At 28.5% G+C, this 20,259-nt stretch overlaps 1 protein-coding gene across 1 annotated transcript in view; it reads right to left on the bottom strand.

Moving 5' to 3' along the window:
- Positions 1–19,967, bottom strand: part of LOC107439679 (uncharacterized) — a 77,499-nt gene extending 57,532 nt beyond the window's left edge. Inside the window, exons 1-2 of the mRNA XM_043052163.3 lie at positions 19,713–19,967; positions 1,215–3,725 (exon numbers count right to left, since the gene is read on the bottom strand). Of these exons, the coding sequence (XP_042908097.2) occupies positions 1,215–3,725; positions 19,713–19,752 (2,551 nt within the window). The 5' untranslated portion in view covers positions 19,753–19,967. The remainder of the gene's footprint in view (positions 1–1,214; positions 3,726–19,712) is intronic.
- Positions 19,968–20,259: the final 292 nt, after the last annotated feature.

Raw genomic sequence — 20,259 nt, 5'->3', positions numbered from 1 at the left:
TCAATAATTTTCAAATTGGAGTGTTGAACTAAAAATAATCTGAATATTGCTCAATCCAAATATTAAGCACTTTTGAAACATAACTATTTTATTAAGCAGCTAAAAGTATTGTCTAGTAGCTCAAAACTATCATTCAAAATCAAATAATTCAAAATCAAATAATTCAAAATCAGAGGAATTCTGCAGACTCTATGATAGAAATTTGAATTTTAGGGAAGGTAAATTTAATTGTCAACTTAATGCTTCAAATAAGTTTGCGATTTTCCGCTAAAATTTTAAAAGAAGAAGAAAAAGAATGTATAAAAAAATAAACCTATTAATTACATGATTTGTAAATCAACACGAAGCACTTTAAAGTAGTTAAATAGTTACAATATCAATTTTATGTAAGCATATTTTGTTGTATATATAAAATATTTAACATACACAAAATCTATATTATTTTAAGATCTTTTTCATATGATGATAAATTAACTCTTAAGAAAAACTGAATAACTTAAAGTATAAAGAATACATTTTAATACCATTAGTTTGAAAAGAATAAATTAAAATTTTCTTTTTACAATATAATGCCATTTGTTAATGCATGTTAACTTATACATTTCACAGAATTTTTACGATTATTGTAATTGAACATTAAAACATTTTTACAATATAATTTTGCGGAATCTATTACATAGCAAAAATTATTTTTAGCCGCTGTTGCCAAGAGTATAAAATTAAAAAAAAAAATTCTCAATGAAATTTAATCCATGAAAGCACAATTTTATCTACAATTATTATTAAAAAATATCAGAGATTTAATAAGCTCATTTTCAGCCATCAAAATAAATAATTTTTTAAGAGTGCAATGAAAATATATATTTTTCTTTTAACGTATACTCATTAGTTGTGCAATTTTTTTCTGAAATAGTGTAAAAATATTTATTTAAAAGAATAAGAATTTCATATGTTGGATTTTTTAAATGGGAATAATACTATTGAAAATTTTCAGTCAAGAAAATCATTTTTCAATTTTTTAAGAACGCAATGAAAATATTTATTTTTCTTTTAACATATACTCATTAGTTGTGCATTTTTTTTTCTACAATAGTGTAAAAAATTTATATAAAGGAATAAGAATTTGATATATTGGATTTTTCAAATGGGAATAATGCTATGCACTCAATTATGTTGCAAAAAAATATTAAATAAGTAATTATAAAAACTCTTACCTTGACCAAGATGGTGGCCCATACCATCAGAACAATATGGATGTTGCAAACCAGATATTGCCGGATCTAGCAATCCCCAATGTGTGGCCATTTCTGGTCTTAAATAACCGTGACCAGATGATGCAAAAGAAGAAAATCCCGAAGCAGCACGGTTTAAGTCATTTTGGTCGCACCCGCCGGCTTGCGAGGTTGTCGACATTAAAGAATTTTGAGCAAGATTCAGTCCAGAAGTCAAAGCTGAAATTCCATAACCAGAACTCTGCTGGTGATCGTGGACACTCGGAGGCTGAGAACTTGACCAATGGTGACCACTTTGTGATACCATAGATTGGTGATTTCCCATACTTTGTCCAGCAACATATGGAATCATTGCGAGACTTCCAGTTGACGAAGCATACAAAGCAGCGCTGGAGGGAGATGATGGATCAACACCATACCCTGATGATGATTTACCAGGATAAAGATCTCTTCCTGAATAGGATGGTGGGGAGGAATAATTGCCAGCCATGCTGTAGGGAGCCATGCTGCCAAACGTACTGACCATGACTGTATCACTGGAACTGCTAATAGTTGGAGCACGTTCCCTGTTTCTTTCCCCGTCAGGTGGCGCAGGATTCGTGGAATGTTGGGGATGTCGCGACTGGACGACCCCAAGGCTGGTTCTTCTTCGTAGTTCACGCCCTTCACTCCCTGAAGTAGGCGGTGACGAAGAACAAGACTGGTTATATGTTTCCGAAATGGGGTGGTGATTTTCATCGACTATTAGATGTTTCATTGGCTGATGTCGACTGTTCTCTATGATTGATGGCATTGTCTGGTACTCCCATGAGTCGCCAGTGGCAATGTGGTCTGGAAAGTGGGCGTCGTCTGCTACCCAAGCCTGAGTATCGCCGGTTTTGTTTTTGTTTTCGTTCCATGATGTTTCTGGTGGAAATGGATTTTTCGGAAATTCGGCGCCTTGTTTCGGTTTTTTTGGAGGGTAATGACCAGATCTTTTTAAATCATCATAATATGGAATGTTATTTTCAATCTCATTGTGTTCAGATTTGGAAATTTCATTTGTTAAGCTGTTGTTGTTATTCGAAATCATTGCGCAAGAAGAAGTATTCTCATACTTGACATTTACACGGGAATCTTGGCAAGATGTTATCATATTGAGCTCATTAATAGTTTGATTATTATGATCAGGCCAAGCTGCTGATGACTTCTGCTCTAGATGTCTATTCATTTCGCTGCGCTGATCTGCCATAAATCTGTTTGTTTTTTCATTCCACGCAGCGTTAAATTGATCAGATTCATTTACTTCTTTGTTACAATGATATGAATCTGAGACGTTAGCATGTTCTGTAACATTTGCATGGTTAATTTGTGTTTCAGTTCCAGGGTGAGATAACCAGTTATCTACTTGAATTTGGGGTATAGCATGGTGGTGTGAATCCCATTCATTGCTTTGATGGTCAGTTTTGGACAGCGAATGCGCCTTTGAAGGTGAGTTGTGCTGCATTTCCTTCACATTCTTTTCCCAAGAGTAATTTTTTGCCATTTGAGTAGTTTCTTGTGCAGTTCCATGTCCATCGTTTCTATTTGAATGTCCTTCTTGTGGCAAAGGAGATCTATTTTCACCGTGTTCGAAGATCTCGAACCATAAATTTTTGACTGCTGGAGGAACTAAACTATAATCTTCAACGGCGAGAACATTTGAGTGATCAGTATCCAGTTTATAAGCCTCGTTTGGTTTTAATGTCCAAGATTCCGCAATTTGTACTGCTTTATTCACTCCCGCGGGATTACTGTCATCTCTTGATACGGTTTCTATGTCTACAGCACTGTCATCTGTGTCTGTAGCGTCAGTTGGCATATGAGTTTTATTACCAAAATCATTTACATTACTGTCAAAAGATTCCTTGGGAAGAACGGACTGTTCAAAATGGTGTATGTTACCAATGTCATTTCTGAAATTTTCTTGCTTAATAAGCGCAACTGCTTCCTCACAGGGTATAGAATTTTTGGTCATAGAATTCGAATGTGCTGGCTCCAGCACTAAATATCCATCAACTGTTTTGAAGGGTATCTTTGGAGGCGAATGTTGATGGGCTTCGTGGTTGTTTACTAATGGAAGGCTATGAGCAGTGGTAAATAAAGCTTCGTTTTTTAACATATGTGCTTCATGATTGTTAACTAACGGTAAATTATGGGCAGAAGTAAATACGGCATCGTTTTTTAACATGTGGGATTCGTGAGATATGGAGGTTAAATGTTCGTGCATGGATGATAATTCCTTTTTTTCAAAGTTCTTATAAGACAAGTTGCGTTCTAAAGTTTCTGGCTTCATATTGCGCTGTAAGTTATAATTCGTTGTGAGGGGTAGGCCTTGTGATTCGGCAATCTCTTTTAAAATGCTGTTTAAATTCTTCGAAGCTTCGCTTTCGACGATTTGAGGATAGGATTCTGAGCTGTGAGCACCAGGTAATGTGTTCATCTTTTGTAATTTCAGCTCTATGCTATCGAAAGCTGTAGGGTAAAAGAAAAGACAAGTTGAATAGATAATACTTTGTTTGAAATTTAAGCTAAAATTACATCATATTTTCCCTTACATAACAGATACTACCTCAAAACATAGATACAATATTTTATGAATGCAAAATATGATATAATATTTATTTATAATGATGAAGGGATTTAGGATGATGCAACACATCGATGCAGTAGTCACCTAAAATTGCAGAATTTATTAAGAAAAAATTATACCATCTTTAGTTCCATGAACATAGATTTTTGTTATAGACATTTGATGGGTAAATACGCAAACGAGAGTGATAGGTAATGGATCAAATCTTCTCGGACATAATTTCACGTGGACAAAACTTCGCTCAAACAAATTCTAAAATTAATAATTAGCATTAAATTTTAATTAATTTATGAATTAATTTTAATAGAAATTTTTTTTATTTACTGACAAAGTGAAGTTATGGATCGGCGAAGTTTTGTTCCAGTGAAGTTATGAACCGGCGAAAATTTGGCCGCGAAATTTTGACCCCAAACACAAGTGATATTAAGAAAAAAGTGATAATTTTAAATTTATTTGTATGTTATGGTCAGTATTAGGTATTTAACTTAACCGTTTTCCACCAAGATATTAAATAAAATGCTTTTTTTTTTTAAACAGAATTTTTTTAAAACAATTTTTTGCTGCTGCCTTATTCTCACTCCCATTTATTGCTTTTAAACTCTCTAAGATGTCATTTAGAACATTTTTTTTTCATTTGCAAAAAAGTTATTTAAAGAAGCTTAAGTTATGATAGTTTCAAGAAATTGTCCATTTGTAATAGATGCCTAATGATGGCTTATTTTGAAAAAAGGTACTAGTATGAATTTAACATTAGGCATTTTTAACTTATTTTAAAAATTTTAAAAAACGAAAGAAAGAAAAAACTTTACATAATTAAAAAATTCATGTAAATAAACTTTTTAAAGCAAAATCTCCGAGATAATTGTTAATTCTTCATGCATATTCAAGAAGATAATTAAATTTATTGGAGTTATCAAAAGATAAAATCGATCGTGAACAACCTTTACCTATATGATTCTCCTTTTAGTAAAGACATTCAAAAACTCATCAAATAGTTAAATAGAGGAGTCAGCTTACAAATTTCTCATTTATAATTGAGGTTTTTTCCTCCCTTTTTTTTTAGACTCTACAGTTTGAAAAAACATGAAAAGTTCTCGGAAGTTAGCTTAAAAAATTTACAAAGAATATTTCGAAAATGCTACTACAAGCCTGAAAATAAAAGTTAATTTGTTTAAAAAAGAAAATAATAATAATAATAATTTAATTAAAATATATAATAATTAATTAAAATAATAATTAATAATAATAATAAAATTAATTTAAGGACTTTTTTTTTCGCTTTTTTAAAAAACTTTTTCCAAAGGAAATAATTTTTTTAAAAATTTATTACTGTTCTTTTTATATCCTATTATTATCCAAAATTGTCAATTTTCAACGGAAATATGTCAAAAGGGGGAGGGGTAATTTCTGTTGATGCAGCAGTTTTAAGGTAAGAAAAAAATTTTACTAAAACTTCTTAAAATTTATTTATTGTGTTTGAAATTTTTTAAATATACAATTCGTCACTTTAATGAGGATTTTTGATTTATATTTTGAATTGAACGTACAGCAAAACCTCTCAAGTTGACCACCAAGTTGTCAAATATGGAGCCTAACAATCATCTACGCACTATAGATTTAGGCCTAATGTTCGTGATTTTCTGAAGGGCTTCAAAGAGTAGTCTAAAGTTATCAATTGTTTCTAAGAAATAATTCGAAATTTTTTTCTTCCCAAAACAATACAATATTTATTTTAAATTTTCTTCACATCAAGATAAAGCATTTAGTTTTAATCTATAGATGTATAAGTTTTAACAGAGAAAAATGATTTTAAAATAATCTAAATTTAAATAATTTTGATAAATAATTTAAATAAATAATTTCCAAATAATCTAAATATTTTTTTATTTAATGTAAAAAAAAAATTAAAAGTTATTAGACAGAAGAAATGCTAAAGAAAGAGGGCAAGGTCAATAAGCGTTTTTTCCCCCCTCTTAATTAAGATTGTCCTCAGTAAGTTAACTTCAAAATAAATAAATAAAGAGACTGAAACATATAGTGTGCCTGAAGTCCATATTTGTTTGGATCTATTTGTCTGCTTGTAAGTTGACCACTTTTATCTGGAACCAAATTTTCCTCATGTAATAAAAGAGAACATAAACTTGGTTATCTGATCGCCTTTCTATCTCGTATTTTGACCTCTAAAATAAATCAAATTTGTCGATGCTATTAAATGCTATTCTAAATCCTACACAAGTTGACAAAAAAAAAATCTTTTTAGGATTTTTTTTTCTATTTTATTATGTTATGTATCAAATTTTTACCTGATTGGTGAATTGGTGCACCGTAAAAAAAAAGTATAGTCAAAACTACGAGAATATAGTATATGTATCGTGTTTCTGGCACTATGGGAGCACCAAAAGGTTTTGGTGAAACGTTTTGGTAAAATTAACAATAAAAAATAGGGTTTCATAATGTGTGATAACGTTTGGTAAGTATATGATAAAAACCATTTATTTAGTTAATTTTTTTTCTTCAGTTTTGTGCATTTTTACTATATGTGTGATTGTGTGCTAATAAAGATTATAATTTTGAAAACTGGAATTTCCGGTAAGCCGTTGCCATGTGAACGAAAAAATTACCACATGAATGGTTTAAAATTCGTATATTTTGGTTTTTATGACTAGAATAATGCTTTATTATTATTATTTTTCATAAGAAATGTTATTACTATATAGTACGGTTATTTTACCAGAATTTTCTTTCCGTGTATTGAAAGCTAAACTAAACGTCTTTGTGAATTAACCATGTTGAAAAACCTTTTAAAGTACATTATGTACGTTATTCTTATGAAAATTCTTAATTCTGTATTATAGTGAGATTAATGCACCTTAGCGTAGACCTTGGATTTGTGGTACGTGGGGCCGTGAATTATAGGTCAAAAGTTATAAGAGCTGGGGAAAAAAATTAAGAAGGAAAAAGATAAGTAAATAAAAAAATGAGCATTAATTAATATGGAAGACTCAATCTTTTTATTTATTGGTTTTATCCTTATTAAATGTATGGTAGCATAATAGTTAGTATATTTAGGCATAATAAAGTCATTCGCTGCCGCCCACAGATCCCCATGATTGCTTCGCTTAACAAAGATCATTAACTCCTCGTTCTTTTAGATTTGTTATACGATTTTGTTTGGGATCCATTTTTAAACAATATCCCTTTATTTGATTGTAACTTTTTTATAAATAATATTCAAAAATAACACTTTTCCGTAGGCAAAGATTTGTTTAATCTGGAGGCTAATCTGGAAAATACTAACATAAAATTCAGATTTTTTTCCCTCCAGAGTTTGCATGAAGGAAATTAAAAATAATAATAATGATGCGTTATTTTTATTCTTTATATAGATCTCTATATTTGTATATAATTTGTAGTTGAATTTTTTAGCTGGAAATTAGTTTTTTTGCGAAATAAAATCTACTAAAAGTCATAAGTTATCAAATAATTAATGGAGAGCAACATATCAAACTTCAGCCAATTAATAATAGCTAAACAGTTGTTAGAATCAGTAATCATCATTACATACCGAAAACGTAATGTAATTTTTACTATCAAAATTTAAAATGTTGCATTGTTCTTTAATAAATTTATTTACCTATTCTTACATTTTTTTATTTTATTTTGTGATCTTTAAAAAGCTTCAATAATAATAATAATATTTTATAAATTCATCATGCCTTGATAATTTTGATTATATACAGAATTATAAAGGGGCAAATCAAATGTAACGTAAGCATGTTTTTTGGATATTTTTTCGGATACCTTTTTTTCTCTGTCATTAAAAATAAGCAAATTACAAAGCTTCTTCCATGAGCCACGGTGGCTCAGGATTTAGAGCGTTCGCTTCCCAATGAGATGACCCAGGTTCAAATTTCATCATATAAATTTTGCACCTGATTCGCATCGATCCCAGTGCTGACGTAAAATGTCCTCTGTGGTAAAAGGAACGTGATAGAATCCCCCTGTAACAGGGCAAAGTGTGGATTTCGTGGTTTTCTCTCAATGTAACCCATATGAGGGTTAGCTCCCTCAAAAAAGTCCTCCTTGAAAGCTAGCTTGTCTCAATGCTTGATCCAGGAGTCTCCGTGTCTTCAGGTTTGGGTTCAAAATTACAAGGCGTCGCAATTAGACATAGTCATAAACTCAGAATCGAATTGAATTTTTAACGCCGTTTATATTAAATAAAAATAAAAAATCTTTCAGGCTTATATAAGGAAGTTGCAGTCCAATCCTTGTATTTTGCTTTGACTTTACTTTTACTGTAATGTGATTTTAAACATTTTGAGATCAAATTCAAGCAAAAGGTGACTAGAAACTTTTCCCAAACTAAAATGTACGCTAAAGAATTTACTTTACTAAATTTCAAAACTCCTTGAAGAAATTTTTCTCTTCCTAAATTTAACTTTAATTTCAGATTTGAAAATTTTCCATACATAATTTTCTTTTTTAACATTTATTTCACATGAAAAAACAACATTCATTAAAAAAAAAAGAAAGAAAAGAGAGAGAATAAGGACATTTTGGAGCATTGAATCCCTACTTCCCCTTTTGTCACCAAAAATAAGCTAATCACATGTTCCCTTCAAGTGCTTACGTAATATACAAATGGTCCCATACCCACAAATAAAATCGGTTCAATGTCAAATCCTAATAAAAGTATTTTGAGACCATAATATCCCACAAGCTTGTTCCAAAAATAATGAAGTGTTAAATTGTACCGTTTTTGGTGTCAAATTGAATATTAGGGGCTCATTAAATATCACGTAAGCCTTTTTTTTTTTGGCAATTTCGGACCTTTTTCCTATTGTCAGTAAAAATAAGTTGACTGCAAACTCCTTCGATGCTTTTGTAGAAAGTAGCTAAACCCTTCTTCTTGTTTTGCTTTAACTTATCTAATTTTTGGTTTAAATTCACCTTATACATGTAACTTAGCATCAAAAAAATTTACGTTGTAATTTATTTAATAAAATTTTGTGTGGAATAATTTCTTAAAATACTTCTGTGTTTTCTTACAGTTTTTAAAAAAGTTAACCTCTGAAATTCCTTGGAGAACTTTTTTACCCTCGAATCTTATTTGAAAATAAAGGTATTTAAATGATTTACGTAAGCAATGCTCATACTCTCTTCCTCTCCTCTTGTCAACAAAAAAAAGAAAGAAAAAAGGTTATATAGCAAATATGTACGAAGTTAAGGTTATATAGCATATACGAGCGAAAGTAAGGTTATGTAACAAATGTGAACGAAATTAAGGTTATGCAGCAAATATAAACAATATTATAACCTTCATCAAAATTTTTCGGTGTGTATCAATTTTTGTATTCCCATTTTTAACGCTGTCACATTTTTTCATATATCCCAAAAAATAAGAATTGAAAATATTCTGTAACTTTTAGAAAAGACATTAAAGCGTTTAAATTGAAAATACATTAAAATGTTTAGATAAGGAGGAAGAAAATTTTTGGTTTCGTTAATTGTTTTGTTTATTTTGATTATTAGTATAGCACCAAGCGTAGAACAGTTATTAAAGTTGTATAGTCTTATCCAGCTTATAAGATTTTTAATTTTGTTCCTAAACTTCATCTTTTTTTAAAAAAAAATTATCCAAATACTGATCAATCATCTCATATTCATCAATATTTTTATATTATTTGCTGATAGATAGTAATGTGAGAAAGAGGGAATTTTGTCATCATCCAGATTATGCAAGTTTATTGCTACTTATAGTTTGTGTTTGTTGTTTATTTAGTTAAAAAATGGGTTTTAAAGACATAATTTTTGATTATGAATTTCTTTTATAATAAATTTTTTTTTTAAAAAGAAGTTCTTTAAATTTACACAACAAAATATTAAGTAAAATTTCTATTGAAAATTCTACATCCTAACATCTCTCTCTCTCTCTCTCTCTCTCTCTCTCTCTCTCTCTCTCTATATATATATATATATATATATATATATATATATATATATATATATATATATATATATATATATATATATATATATATATATATATATATATATATATATATATATATATATATATATATATATATTTATATATATATATATATATATATATATATATATATATATTTATATATATATATATATATATATATATATATATATATATATATATATATATATATATATATATATATATATATATATATATATATATATATATATATATATTATGTAATGTTAAAACAATTATATATTAAATATAATCCTTAAATAGAGCATTTATCCAACGCGCAAACGTTTAAAAACCTTTCCCACAAGAAAGTAATAATATTGATCTAATTATCTCAAAAAATGTGATGATGTGGCTTTAGCAGCTTGGGAAATTGATCAGTCCCACGCTACTAAGACCTATTAACATTTAAATATATTGTCCAGAAAGATATAAAAACCCTCTTTCCAAGGTCAAGTGTGCTATTCTATACCTATCCACCAGCATGTAATGTTGTCATTCTGGGGCTCTGGCCCTTACGTTAATAAAATTAGATTATGATTCCTGCATTTTCCTGTATCTTTTCAAGAAGCACCGGCCACACTACGAACTTACAATGTTTAGGCTTTAAAAGCGTAACATATATATATATATATATATATATATATATATATATGTCACTTTATTAATAATTTTAAATCTGTGCTATTTATCCACTGAAAGAATAAGTAAAAGAAAGATTATTTTTACCATAATTCACATTCAAATGTTCGGCTTCCAAGAGAATCAACTATGGCAATTCAACTATGTGGATTTGTTGTTCCCTAAACAATTATTAGAGCAAAATGACAAACAAAAAAAATGTCTCTTAATTGTTGAAAAATTGCCTTTTATTTACTAAATAAATATAATTTGAAATTGAAAAATCCTCTTGTATAAAACTAATATTTTACTTTAAAAATTTAAATTTTAAAGCATCTCTTAGAAAAACTAAATTTTCTATAATGACTGTCATTTAATGCATAGTTTGTGATATTAGGCTATTCTTAAATCTTAAAATTGATCACCGATTGATGTTGGCAAACAGATGTTACTCCTGTTACTAACGACTCGCTATCAAAAATAAGTATGTATAAAACTCTAATCCAATGAGTACTACTGTATGACTGTAGTGCCAAGTGTGTACTGCTATGGACTGTATTGCCAAGAAGAAGTAGAAGACTTCTCTTATTGCTTATTTGTTGTATTATCTTGCTAATACTGAATAAAGAGCCGTGATGGCTCAGGGGATTGAGCGTTCGCCTTCCAATGAGGTGAACCTGGCTCGAATCTCAGCAGTCACTGGTCTATGCGAATTTCACATCCGGTTTGCACTGACAGCAGTGTTGATGTAAAAAATATCCTTCTATTTAGAGGAATCATGGGTTAGAGTCCCCTTGCTGTCAGGCTAACCATGGCAGGTTTTCTTGATTTTCCTCTCCATATAACGCAAAGGCGAGTTAGTTCGATCGAAAGTCCTCCACGAGGCAAATTTCTCCCAATACTTGATCCAGGAGTTCCATTGTCTTCTGGATTGGGTTCAAAATTACAAGGCATGAGCATTAATTGTCGTAAACTCAAAAAATTAATTCGGCTGTTCAACGACGGTTATAAAATACTGAATACAAATTATTTTTCTGAATATAATCAAGGGCATATTTTATCTCAGCAAAAATTTCAAAACTAATGTCAGTTTGCTGAATTTCAATATAAAATTTGAAATAATCATAATATTTTTCCTTAATTTCTGAAATCAACATTTGTTACATATTATGATTTGCAATTTTGATGAATAAAATTTGTAAAATAAATATTTGAAATCCTTACATTATTGTAAAAAATTAAATTTTGAAATCTAGTGCTAAAATACCATGATTAACATTATTTAGCTTAACATGGGTAATATACCATAAATTTTTTAGTTAATTACCATAAATATTTATAATTAACATAAATATTTATATTTATTAATTACCATAAATATTCATAAAAGTAAATTTATAAATATTGTTCCCTGATAAATTTTTTCTTCTAAAACAAGTTAAACAAAAATAGCACAGCTAATCAATATCACCAACTTAATTGGATAACAATCTCTGATTAGAGATAATTACAGAAAAACCTATTAATATTAATCAGTTTTATCTGTTTTGTGAAAATAGATCTTTTATTTGCTAGATAAGAATATTCTTCGCTTGGGGATGTCGCAATGATAAGCTGATAAAGTATAATAACAGAATGAAAATGATTATTTCACTAGGATTTAAGATGTATGCAATTTTTAAATATTCAGACACAAAAATGTGAACTATAAAAAAATAATAAAAAGTTTAATGTAAGATTTTTATCTTATAGAAAGAATGAATTAGAACGTATAAATTGAACTGAGTTTAAAATAGAATTTTGGGGTTATAATTAACTCACCCTTTGAAAAACACATTTCATTTGATTGAAGCAACTACTATGATTTTATTTGATTGAAGTGCAACAATCATAAGTTATTTCATTTGATTTCTCAAGTGCTCAGAAACCAATCTGATTTGATCAAGTGCTCAAAAGCACTTGATATGGGAACACAGCATAGAAATTTGTATTGCTACAAATACAAAAATTAAATCCGAAAATAAAAAAAAATTTAACAATTTTTTAATTAAATACATTCTAAATTAATTAGTGAATAAATAATTAAATTATTAATAAATAATGAATTAATAAATTAATATATAAATGAACATATAAATTAATAATAAATTTATATATAAATGAACATATAAATTAATATACAAATTAATTAATAATAATTAAATTATTAATAAATAATTAAATCGATAAATTGTAATTTTATTGCCGAAGTAATGTGTTTGCAATGCATTTTTTGAATATTGCATTTATTGCGTTTTCTTCTTTTTTAACCCAAACACTGTGAAACAAATACGATTAGCTTAAGGTATACGATTGCTCAAATGCTCTTCATGAGAAAACCAAACATAAAATTTGCATTGCTATATATTTTTTCAAAAGTTAATAAATAACTAAACTGTGAAACCAAAATAATATTCTTGTTATGCATTTATTTGAATCTTGCACTTATTGCCTTTTTCCTCCTAATGCATAACAACAAATCTGATTTGATTTAGATATTCAAGTGCTTAAATATACTTGAAAAGGAAAACCAGCATAAAAGTTAGCGTTGAGGCATATTTTTTACAAATTAAAACAGATATAAAATTAAATGAATAAACTTACTTGTCAAAATAATATTTTTGGGATGCATTAACTGAATATTTCATTTATTGCATCTACCCCTCCTCAAGTATTCAATTATAAATCCAATTAGATTTATTTGACCAACGCTCAAATGCTCTCAATAAAAATAATGCCCAGCATAAAAATTTGCATTATACATATATATATATATATATATATATATATATATATATATATATATATATATATATATATATATATATATATATATATCCAAACTAATATTTTTGTAATGCATATGCGACCGGCAAAGTGTGAAATGCCGGCATTATATATAATGCCTGACGCTTTTCGGCAAAGTATGAAATATGAGAAGTATTTCACACATTGCCTAGGCATTATATATAATGCCGGATGCTATTTAGGCAAAGTATGAAATAAACGTCCTGATGAGGTTATTATGTAAATGATGTGCATGTTACTGTGAATGACCGAAATCGGTAGTTGCTGACTTTCACCGGTGAATGTCGACAATCACATGGACGCTTTGGTGAATGTTCGAAATATTTATTACATCCGATTTGATATTAATTTATTCGTGAACATTTATTCGATATTTTAATACTTACTGACGATAGATTAGAAGAAACATCAGTGTTTGGAGTATCGGGCAAATATATACCGGGTAATGGCACTTGACCTTAAAAAAACATCAGTTTAGGGTATGCCGGGCAAATGTATACCAGGCAGTGGCCCTTAAGCTTAAAAAAACATCAGTGTAGGGTATACCGGCAATGGTCTTATAAGGTCAAGTGCCATTACCCGGTATACATTTGCCCGGTATGCCGTACCCTGATGTTTTCTTAATATTAAGGGCCACTGCCCGGCACACCCTACACTGATGTTTTTTTAAGGTCAAGTGCCATTACCCGGTATATATTTGCCCGATACTCCAAACACTGATGTTTCTTCTAATCTATCGTCAGTAAGTATTAAAATATCGAATAAATGTAATTATATCCACGAATAAATTAATATAAAATCGAATGTAATGAATTTTTCGGACATTCACCAAAGCTTCCATGTGATTGTCGACATGCACCGGTGAAAGTTAACAACCACCGATTTCGGTCATTCACCGTAACATGCACATCATTTACATAATAACCTCATTAGGACGTTTATTTCATCCTTTGCCTAAATAGCATCCGGCATTATATATAATGCCTAGGCAATGTGTGAAATATAAATCATTTCATACTTTGCCGGTATAATAATAAATAAATAAGCTGAATAACTAAATAGCATAATTGGTAAGCATTTATTGACTTAAATTCTTTATTTATCGTCTATCTAAAATAGATAAGTATTTCGTAAAAAAATTTGCAATGTATTTGTTTTCATTTATGTTAAATAAATTCTTTTTTACTCGAAACTAAATTTCATAATAATGTTTTGAACTTCTATATACTTTAGTTGGACTTACGTCAGTATTGTTCCTAAAGTTCTCATTAAACTTAGCAGAAAACTGCAAAAATTACTTTAAAAAAAAAAAAAAAAACTTTTTGATTATTAGCTTAAAAATTAAAATCAAAATTTTTCTGAAAATTAAAACTTGTAATTTTAAAGCTTAAAGATACTTATTTAATGAATTTACGGTTAATTACAATTTTATCTACGTCGTTGTTTTCTTAACACATATAACTATGCAAGTGTTTGTATTCAGGCTCTTTTACTGCGTAATTCTGAACTTGAAGGTTCAAATCAAATCATATTAATTGTCTCACAGACAGGAATTAAATATTTAATTTAAAGCAAAAATTGAGAATTTTTTTTAGCTTCATTAATTTGAACTCAACTGTTTTTTCTGTCTTATATTAATAAATCCTTGATTTTCTTTACTTTTTCTTTTTATCTTTATTTTTTATTATTTTTTTATTTTGTGTTTTTTAAGAATAAAAATATCCTAGAAACTTCTAATTTTCTAATTATATATTTAACATTTTTTATTATTATTTATTTTTCACTATTGTACCGTAAATAAAGTATTCCTTTTACTTAAATTATTATTTTTCTTTTCAATATAATAGAATCGTATAAATATCCTCATTTCATTGCATTTTATGATTTTTTCACCCTCCATATTCCTTTCTGAAATGCCTTATAAACATTGTGAAAACGTTAAAAATGATTTGAAATTTCCTGTCGTAAAAACTATTGTGCTGCCATCAACTTATTAAAGATCAACTCAAACTCATAATTTACTATTAGTTTGAACACACTCTTCACACTATTTCTACAGCATTCAAATAGTGTTTCTGCCAAACAACTATAATGATTATACATTTTCACGCTTCATCCTGCACGGCACGTTCACGTACGTATGCCAGCATAAGCTCTGTATAGAACTGAAATTGTTCTGTTGTAACTACACGCAAATCATACGCATGTGAACGTCTAGAGACGCTACATGGAGATGCTATATGATATATATGGTATTACTTTCACTTTAGAAGAATGAGTAAAATTGTTTTTTTTTTTAATCTTTCTATAAATATAAGCAATTTTAGTTATTTTTACACCGGATAAAAATGTTGCATTTGCAATCAACATAAAATAACTCAAAGTAAACATCTCAAAAATGTTTCATAACATGTAAAAATGGCATAGTTATGAGAGTGTATTACAGAAAAGTTTAAGACGACTTAGAAAGCATGCAGTTTTTTGGTAAAGAGTATTTTATGCTATAAATATTTATCATTCATAGACGAGTTCTTTTTGTCTGGAATACCACAAGCGTTTTCTAGTTAAGTAGTAACTAATTGTCACTAAATTGTCACTAAAATGTCCTTTTTAATGGAAAACTAAATATTGAAATAATAAAATTTTATTCAAAAGCAATTATTAATTCAAAAACAAATAGTAAAACTGAAAAAAAAGTTTTTTTTTCAGATATAGAAAGTATACTAAAAGTAATGTATTAGCCTATTTTCTACCTCGAAACGAGTTTAAGACACTCCACTCCAAGAAAAGTATGAGTGGTATGATATGATACAAAAAATCATATATTTAAATTATTAGATACAAATTTTATTCTGTAAGCGGTTACCACTTAAAAATTGCATTATTGCATTGTTATGAAATAAATAAACAGTATAAAGAAAATATATTGTTTAAAAAAATTTAAAAAAGCTTTCAAAATATATATTTAAATTTGTTTCTTACTTTTAGTTTTTAATAATTAATTAATGATAAAATAAAAAAAAACCAACATAACTAGGCTTATTTAGGCTGTGGAAGTTAAAAAAGTTCTCTTTGAACCCATTGTTGAGAAGTAGCTGTAGTAGTTTAATAAATTATCTTCAAACTGGAGTGTGAGGTGTAAAAAATTTAATTTAAATTCATCTAAGGTCTTTTATAAACTTTTCTTCGTATTAGGTTTATAAGCAGTAGTTCATAAAGTTTACTTTTAACCCAAATTACCTAAAAAAAACTGAACGTTTCTTTTGTCGCAATTTAAAAGAAAAAGTTATCAATCAGAGTTATTAGCTTTTTCAAATATTTTTTTTAAAACTAAAACAGGCATTAATCATATTTAGACTGTAGAAACTTGAAAATTTTTTTCAGTTATTTACTATCAACAGTGCTATAGAAGTATATGTTTCTTTTCTAACTAAAGTAACCCAGAAAAATAACGAATGTTACTTTCATTCAACCTAATGAGAAAAAAAAAGGTCAAGATGATGGCAATTAACTTGTGATAAAATAAAAAGAAAACATGTTTTGAATTTATATTTAGACGGTAGAAGTTAAACAAGTTAACTCACTCTATTTAAACTCAGCAGTGAGTTGGTGAAGCATAAGTTTAAAAAGTTATCTTCAATTCCGAAGAATGCACATGAAATAACGATTGTTACTTTAAACTTGACATGATAAAAAGAAAAGTTGTGAATAATAACAGTTAATATTTTATAATTCATTTCAGATAAAGTAAAAGACATGCTTTGAGCTTATTTATAGAGAGAAAAATTTTTCAAAAATAATACCTAAAGTAAAAAAATATGATGCATTTGAATAAATCTGTATTCACCACCGTGCTCAATACCTCCAAATAAATCTATTTTGTTGCGAAATCACGTGTTTCGTATTTTTAATTTTAAAATGAAATCTAATAAAAAGGAATGTATAACATTTTTTGTATAATGTTGAGTAACATCGCCTTTTTAAATTTATTAAGAACGTTAAGAAACCTGATTTAGGTTGATTCATAACCTTTCAAAAAGTTATGAATAATAAAAATTAATTTTTTATTATTAGTTTTTGGTAAGAAAAAAAAACACGCTTTGAGCTTATTTAGGCTGTAGAAGTTCTCTCTAAACTAGACAGTGGTGTGCTCAAATAGTAGTTTAGGAAATTATTTTCACCCCCGAAGACTGCACATGAAATAACGAATGCTAATTTAAACGTAACCTGATAAAAAAAGGTATGAATATTAGCAATCAATTCTTTATAATTAATTATTTATGATTAATTCTTTATAATTAATATCTGATAAATATAAAACTTGCTTTCAGCTTCTTTAGGCTGTAGAAGTTCTCTTTAAACTCGTCAGTGAGGTGTTGAAGTAGTAATTTAAAAAATTATCTTCACATCCGAAGAATGCAGATTAAATAACGAACGTTAATTTAAACTTAACCTGATAAAAAAAGGTATGAATATTAACAATAAATTCTTCATAAGTAATTCTTTATAATTAATTTTTTTACAATTAATATCCGATAAATATAATACTTGTTTTGAGCTCATTTAGGCTGTAGAAATTCAGAAAGCTCTCTCTGAACTCGACAGTGAGGTGTTGAAGTGGTAGTTTAAAAATGATCTTCTCATCCGGGGAATGCAGATGAAATAACGAATGTTAATTTAAACTTAACCTTATAAAAAAAAGGATGAATATTAACAATAAATTCTTCATAATTAATTCCTTATAATTAATTTTCTTACAATTAATATCCGATAAATATAATACTTGTTTTGACCTCATTTAGGCTGTAGAAGTTCTCTCTAAACTCGACAGTGAGGTGTTGAAGTGGTAGTTTAAAAAATTATCTTCACATCCGAAGAATGCAGATGAAATAACGAATGTTAATTTTAACTTAACCTGATAAAAAAAGGTATGAATATTAACAATCAATTCTTTATAATTAATTCTTTATGATTAATTCTTTATAATTAATATCTGATAAATATAAAACTTGCTTTTATCTTATTTAGGCTGTAGAAGTTCTCTCTAAACTCGACAGTGAGGTGTTGAAGTAGTAATTTAAAAAATTATCTTCACATCCGAAGAATGCAGATTAAATAACGAACGTTAATTTAAACTTAACCTGATAAAAAAAGGTATGAATATTAACAATAAATTCTTCATAAGTAATTCTTTATAATTAATTTTTTTACAATTAATATCCGATAAATATAATACTTGTTTTGAGCTCATTTAGGCTGTAGAAATTCAGAAAGCTCTCTCTGAACTCGACAGTGAGGTGTTGAAGTGGTAGTTTAAAAATGATCTTCTCATCCGAGGAATGCAGATGAAATAACGAATGTTAATTTAAACTTAACCTTATAAAAAAAAGGATGAATATTAACAATAAATTCTTCATAATTAATTCCTTATAATTAATTTTCTTACAATTAATATCCGATAAATATAATACTTGTTTTGACCTCATTTGGGCTGTAGAAGTTCTCTCTAAACTCGACAGTGAGGTGTTGAAGTGGTAGTTTAAAAAATTATCTTCACATCCGAAGAATGCAGATGAAATAACGAATGTTAATTTTAACTTAACCTGATAAAAAAAGGTATGAATATTAACAATCAATTCTTTATAATTAATTCTTTATAATTAATATCTGATAAATATAAAACTTGCTTTTAGCTTATTTAGGCTGTAGAAGTTTAGAAAGTTCTCTCTAAACTCGACAGTGAGGTGTTGAAGTAGTAGTTTAAAAAATTATCTTCAAGCACGAAGAATGCAGATGAAATAAATAATGTTAATTTTAACTTAACCTGATTAAAAAAAGGTTATGAATATTAACAATTATTTCTTTATAATTAACGTCTGATAAATATAAAACTTGCTTTGAGCTTAAATAGGCTGCAGAAGTTTAGAAAGTTGTTATTAAACTCGACATAGAGCTGAATTAGAAGTTTATAAAGTTACCTTTAAATTAGAAGAATACACATGAAATGACCCTTTGACTCAATGTAATAGAAAAGGTTTATGAATAGAAAGTTAAAGGAGTTCATAAAAATTCTAGAAATCGAAATTTAAATTACTCATAAAATTGAGAATTCTAACAAAATAATATGGGGTATTTCTGTAAGTTCAAATCCATAAATCATAGTTAATTACTTGATGTCAGTTTTCAACAACATCAATAAAAATTTAAATAATATATCAACAATATGAGTGCAATTTTACATCTCAGTCCAAACCGTTGCGCACCAAAATAAGCGCCATATTAATACGAATCATTCTTTATAAACCAAGTAGATAAGATCAACGTGGCGAATTTCAAAGATAGCACAATTTTTATCCTGATTACGCAAAACAAAAAAAGCTCTTACCTGGCTCTTCTGTAGGAGTGAATGATATGAAAAGTTGCATGTCTCTAATCTATATCTCAAAACTGATAACTTATCAGTCTTTTTTTCAGCTTCTATTTTATCTCTTTCAAAGTTTGTTCCAAATGCTCGTCTTGGATTTGCCGTTCGGTCCCTCCATTGTTAATAACACTGCATCAAACACGAAGTGTTCTCGTGCAGTTCGAAATCCCCGAAATATGTCCGAATATCGTAAATTTTTGAGAAGTACATGGCTTCTGACTTCTTGGACTGGGGGGGTTGGTGGCCGAAGGAAAATTCCTTCCTGGTGCCTGGTTCGAACATGCGACATCATGGCTAGTAATCAGCAAGAGCAAGAGAGGAATAAACAATGTCAAAGGACTTTGTTCTGTGTACACACACACACCTTGAGGTGATAATAAAGTGGACTCAAATCGCCTTGTCGTTTCCTTTCGATTAGGCTGGATGGATTGGGGAGATTTGTTGTGTTTCCTACAAAACACATTTTTGTTGATGACAGAAGAAAAATAAAAGCAATTTTAATTGTTTT

Source organism: Parasteatoda tepidariorum, chromosome 2, assembly GCF_982258835.1.
Source record: "Parasteatoda tepidariorum strain Cologne lab strain chromosome 2, Ptep-v5.0, whole genome shotgun sequence".
NCBI classification, from domain to species: Eukaryota; Metazoa; Arthropoda; class Arachnida; order Araneae; family Theridiidae; genus Parasteatoda; species Parasteatoda tepidariorum.
This window is presented reverse-complemented; position numbering and strand designations above follow the sequence as displayed.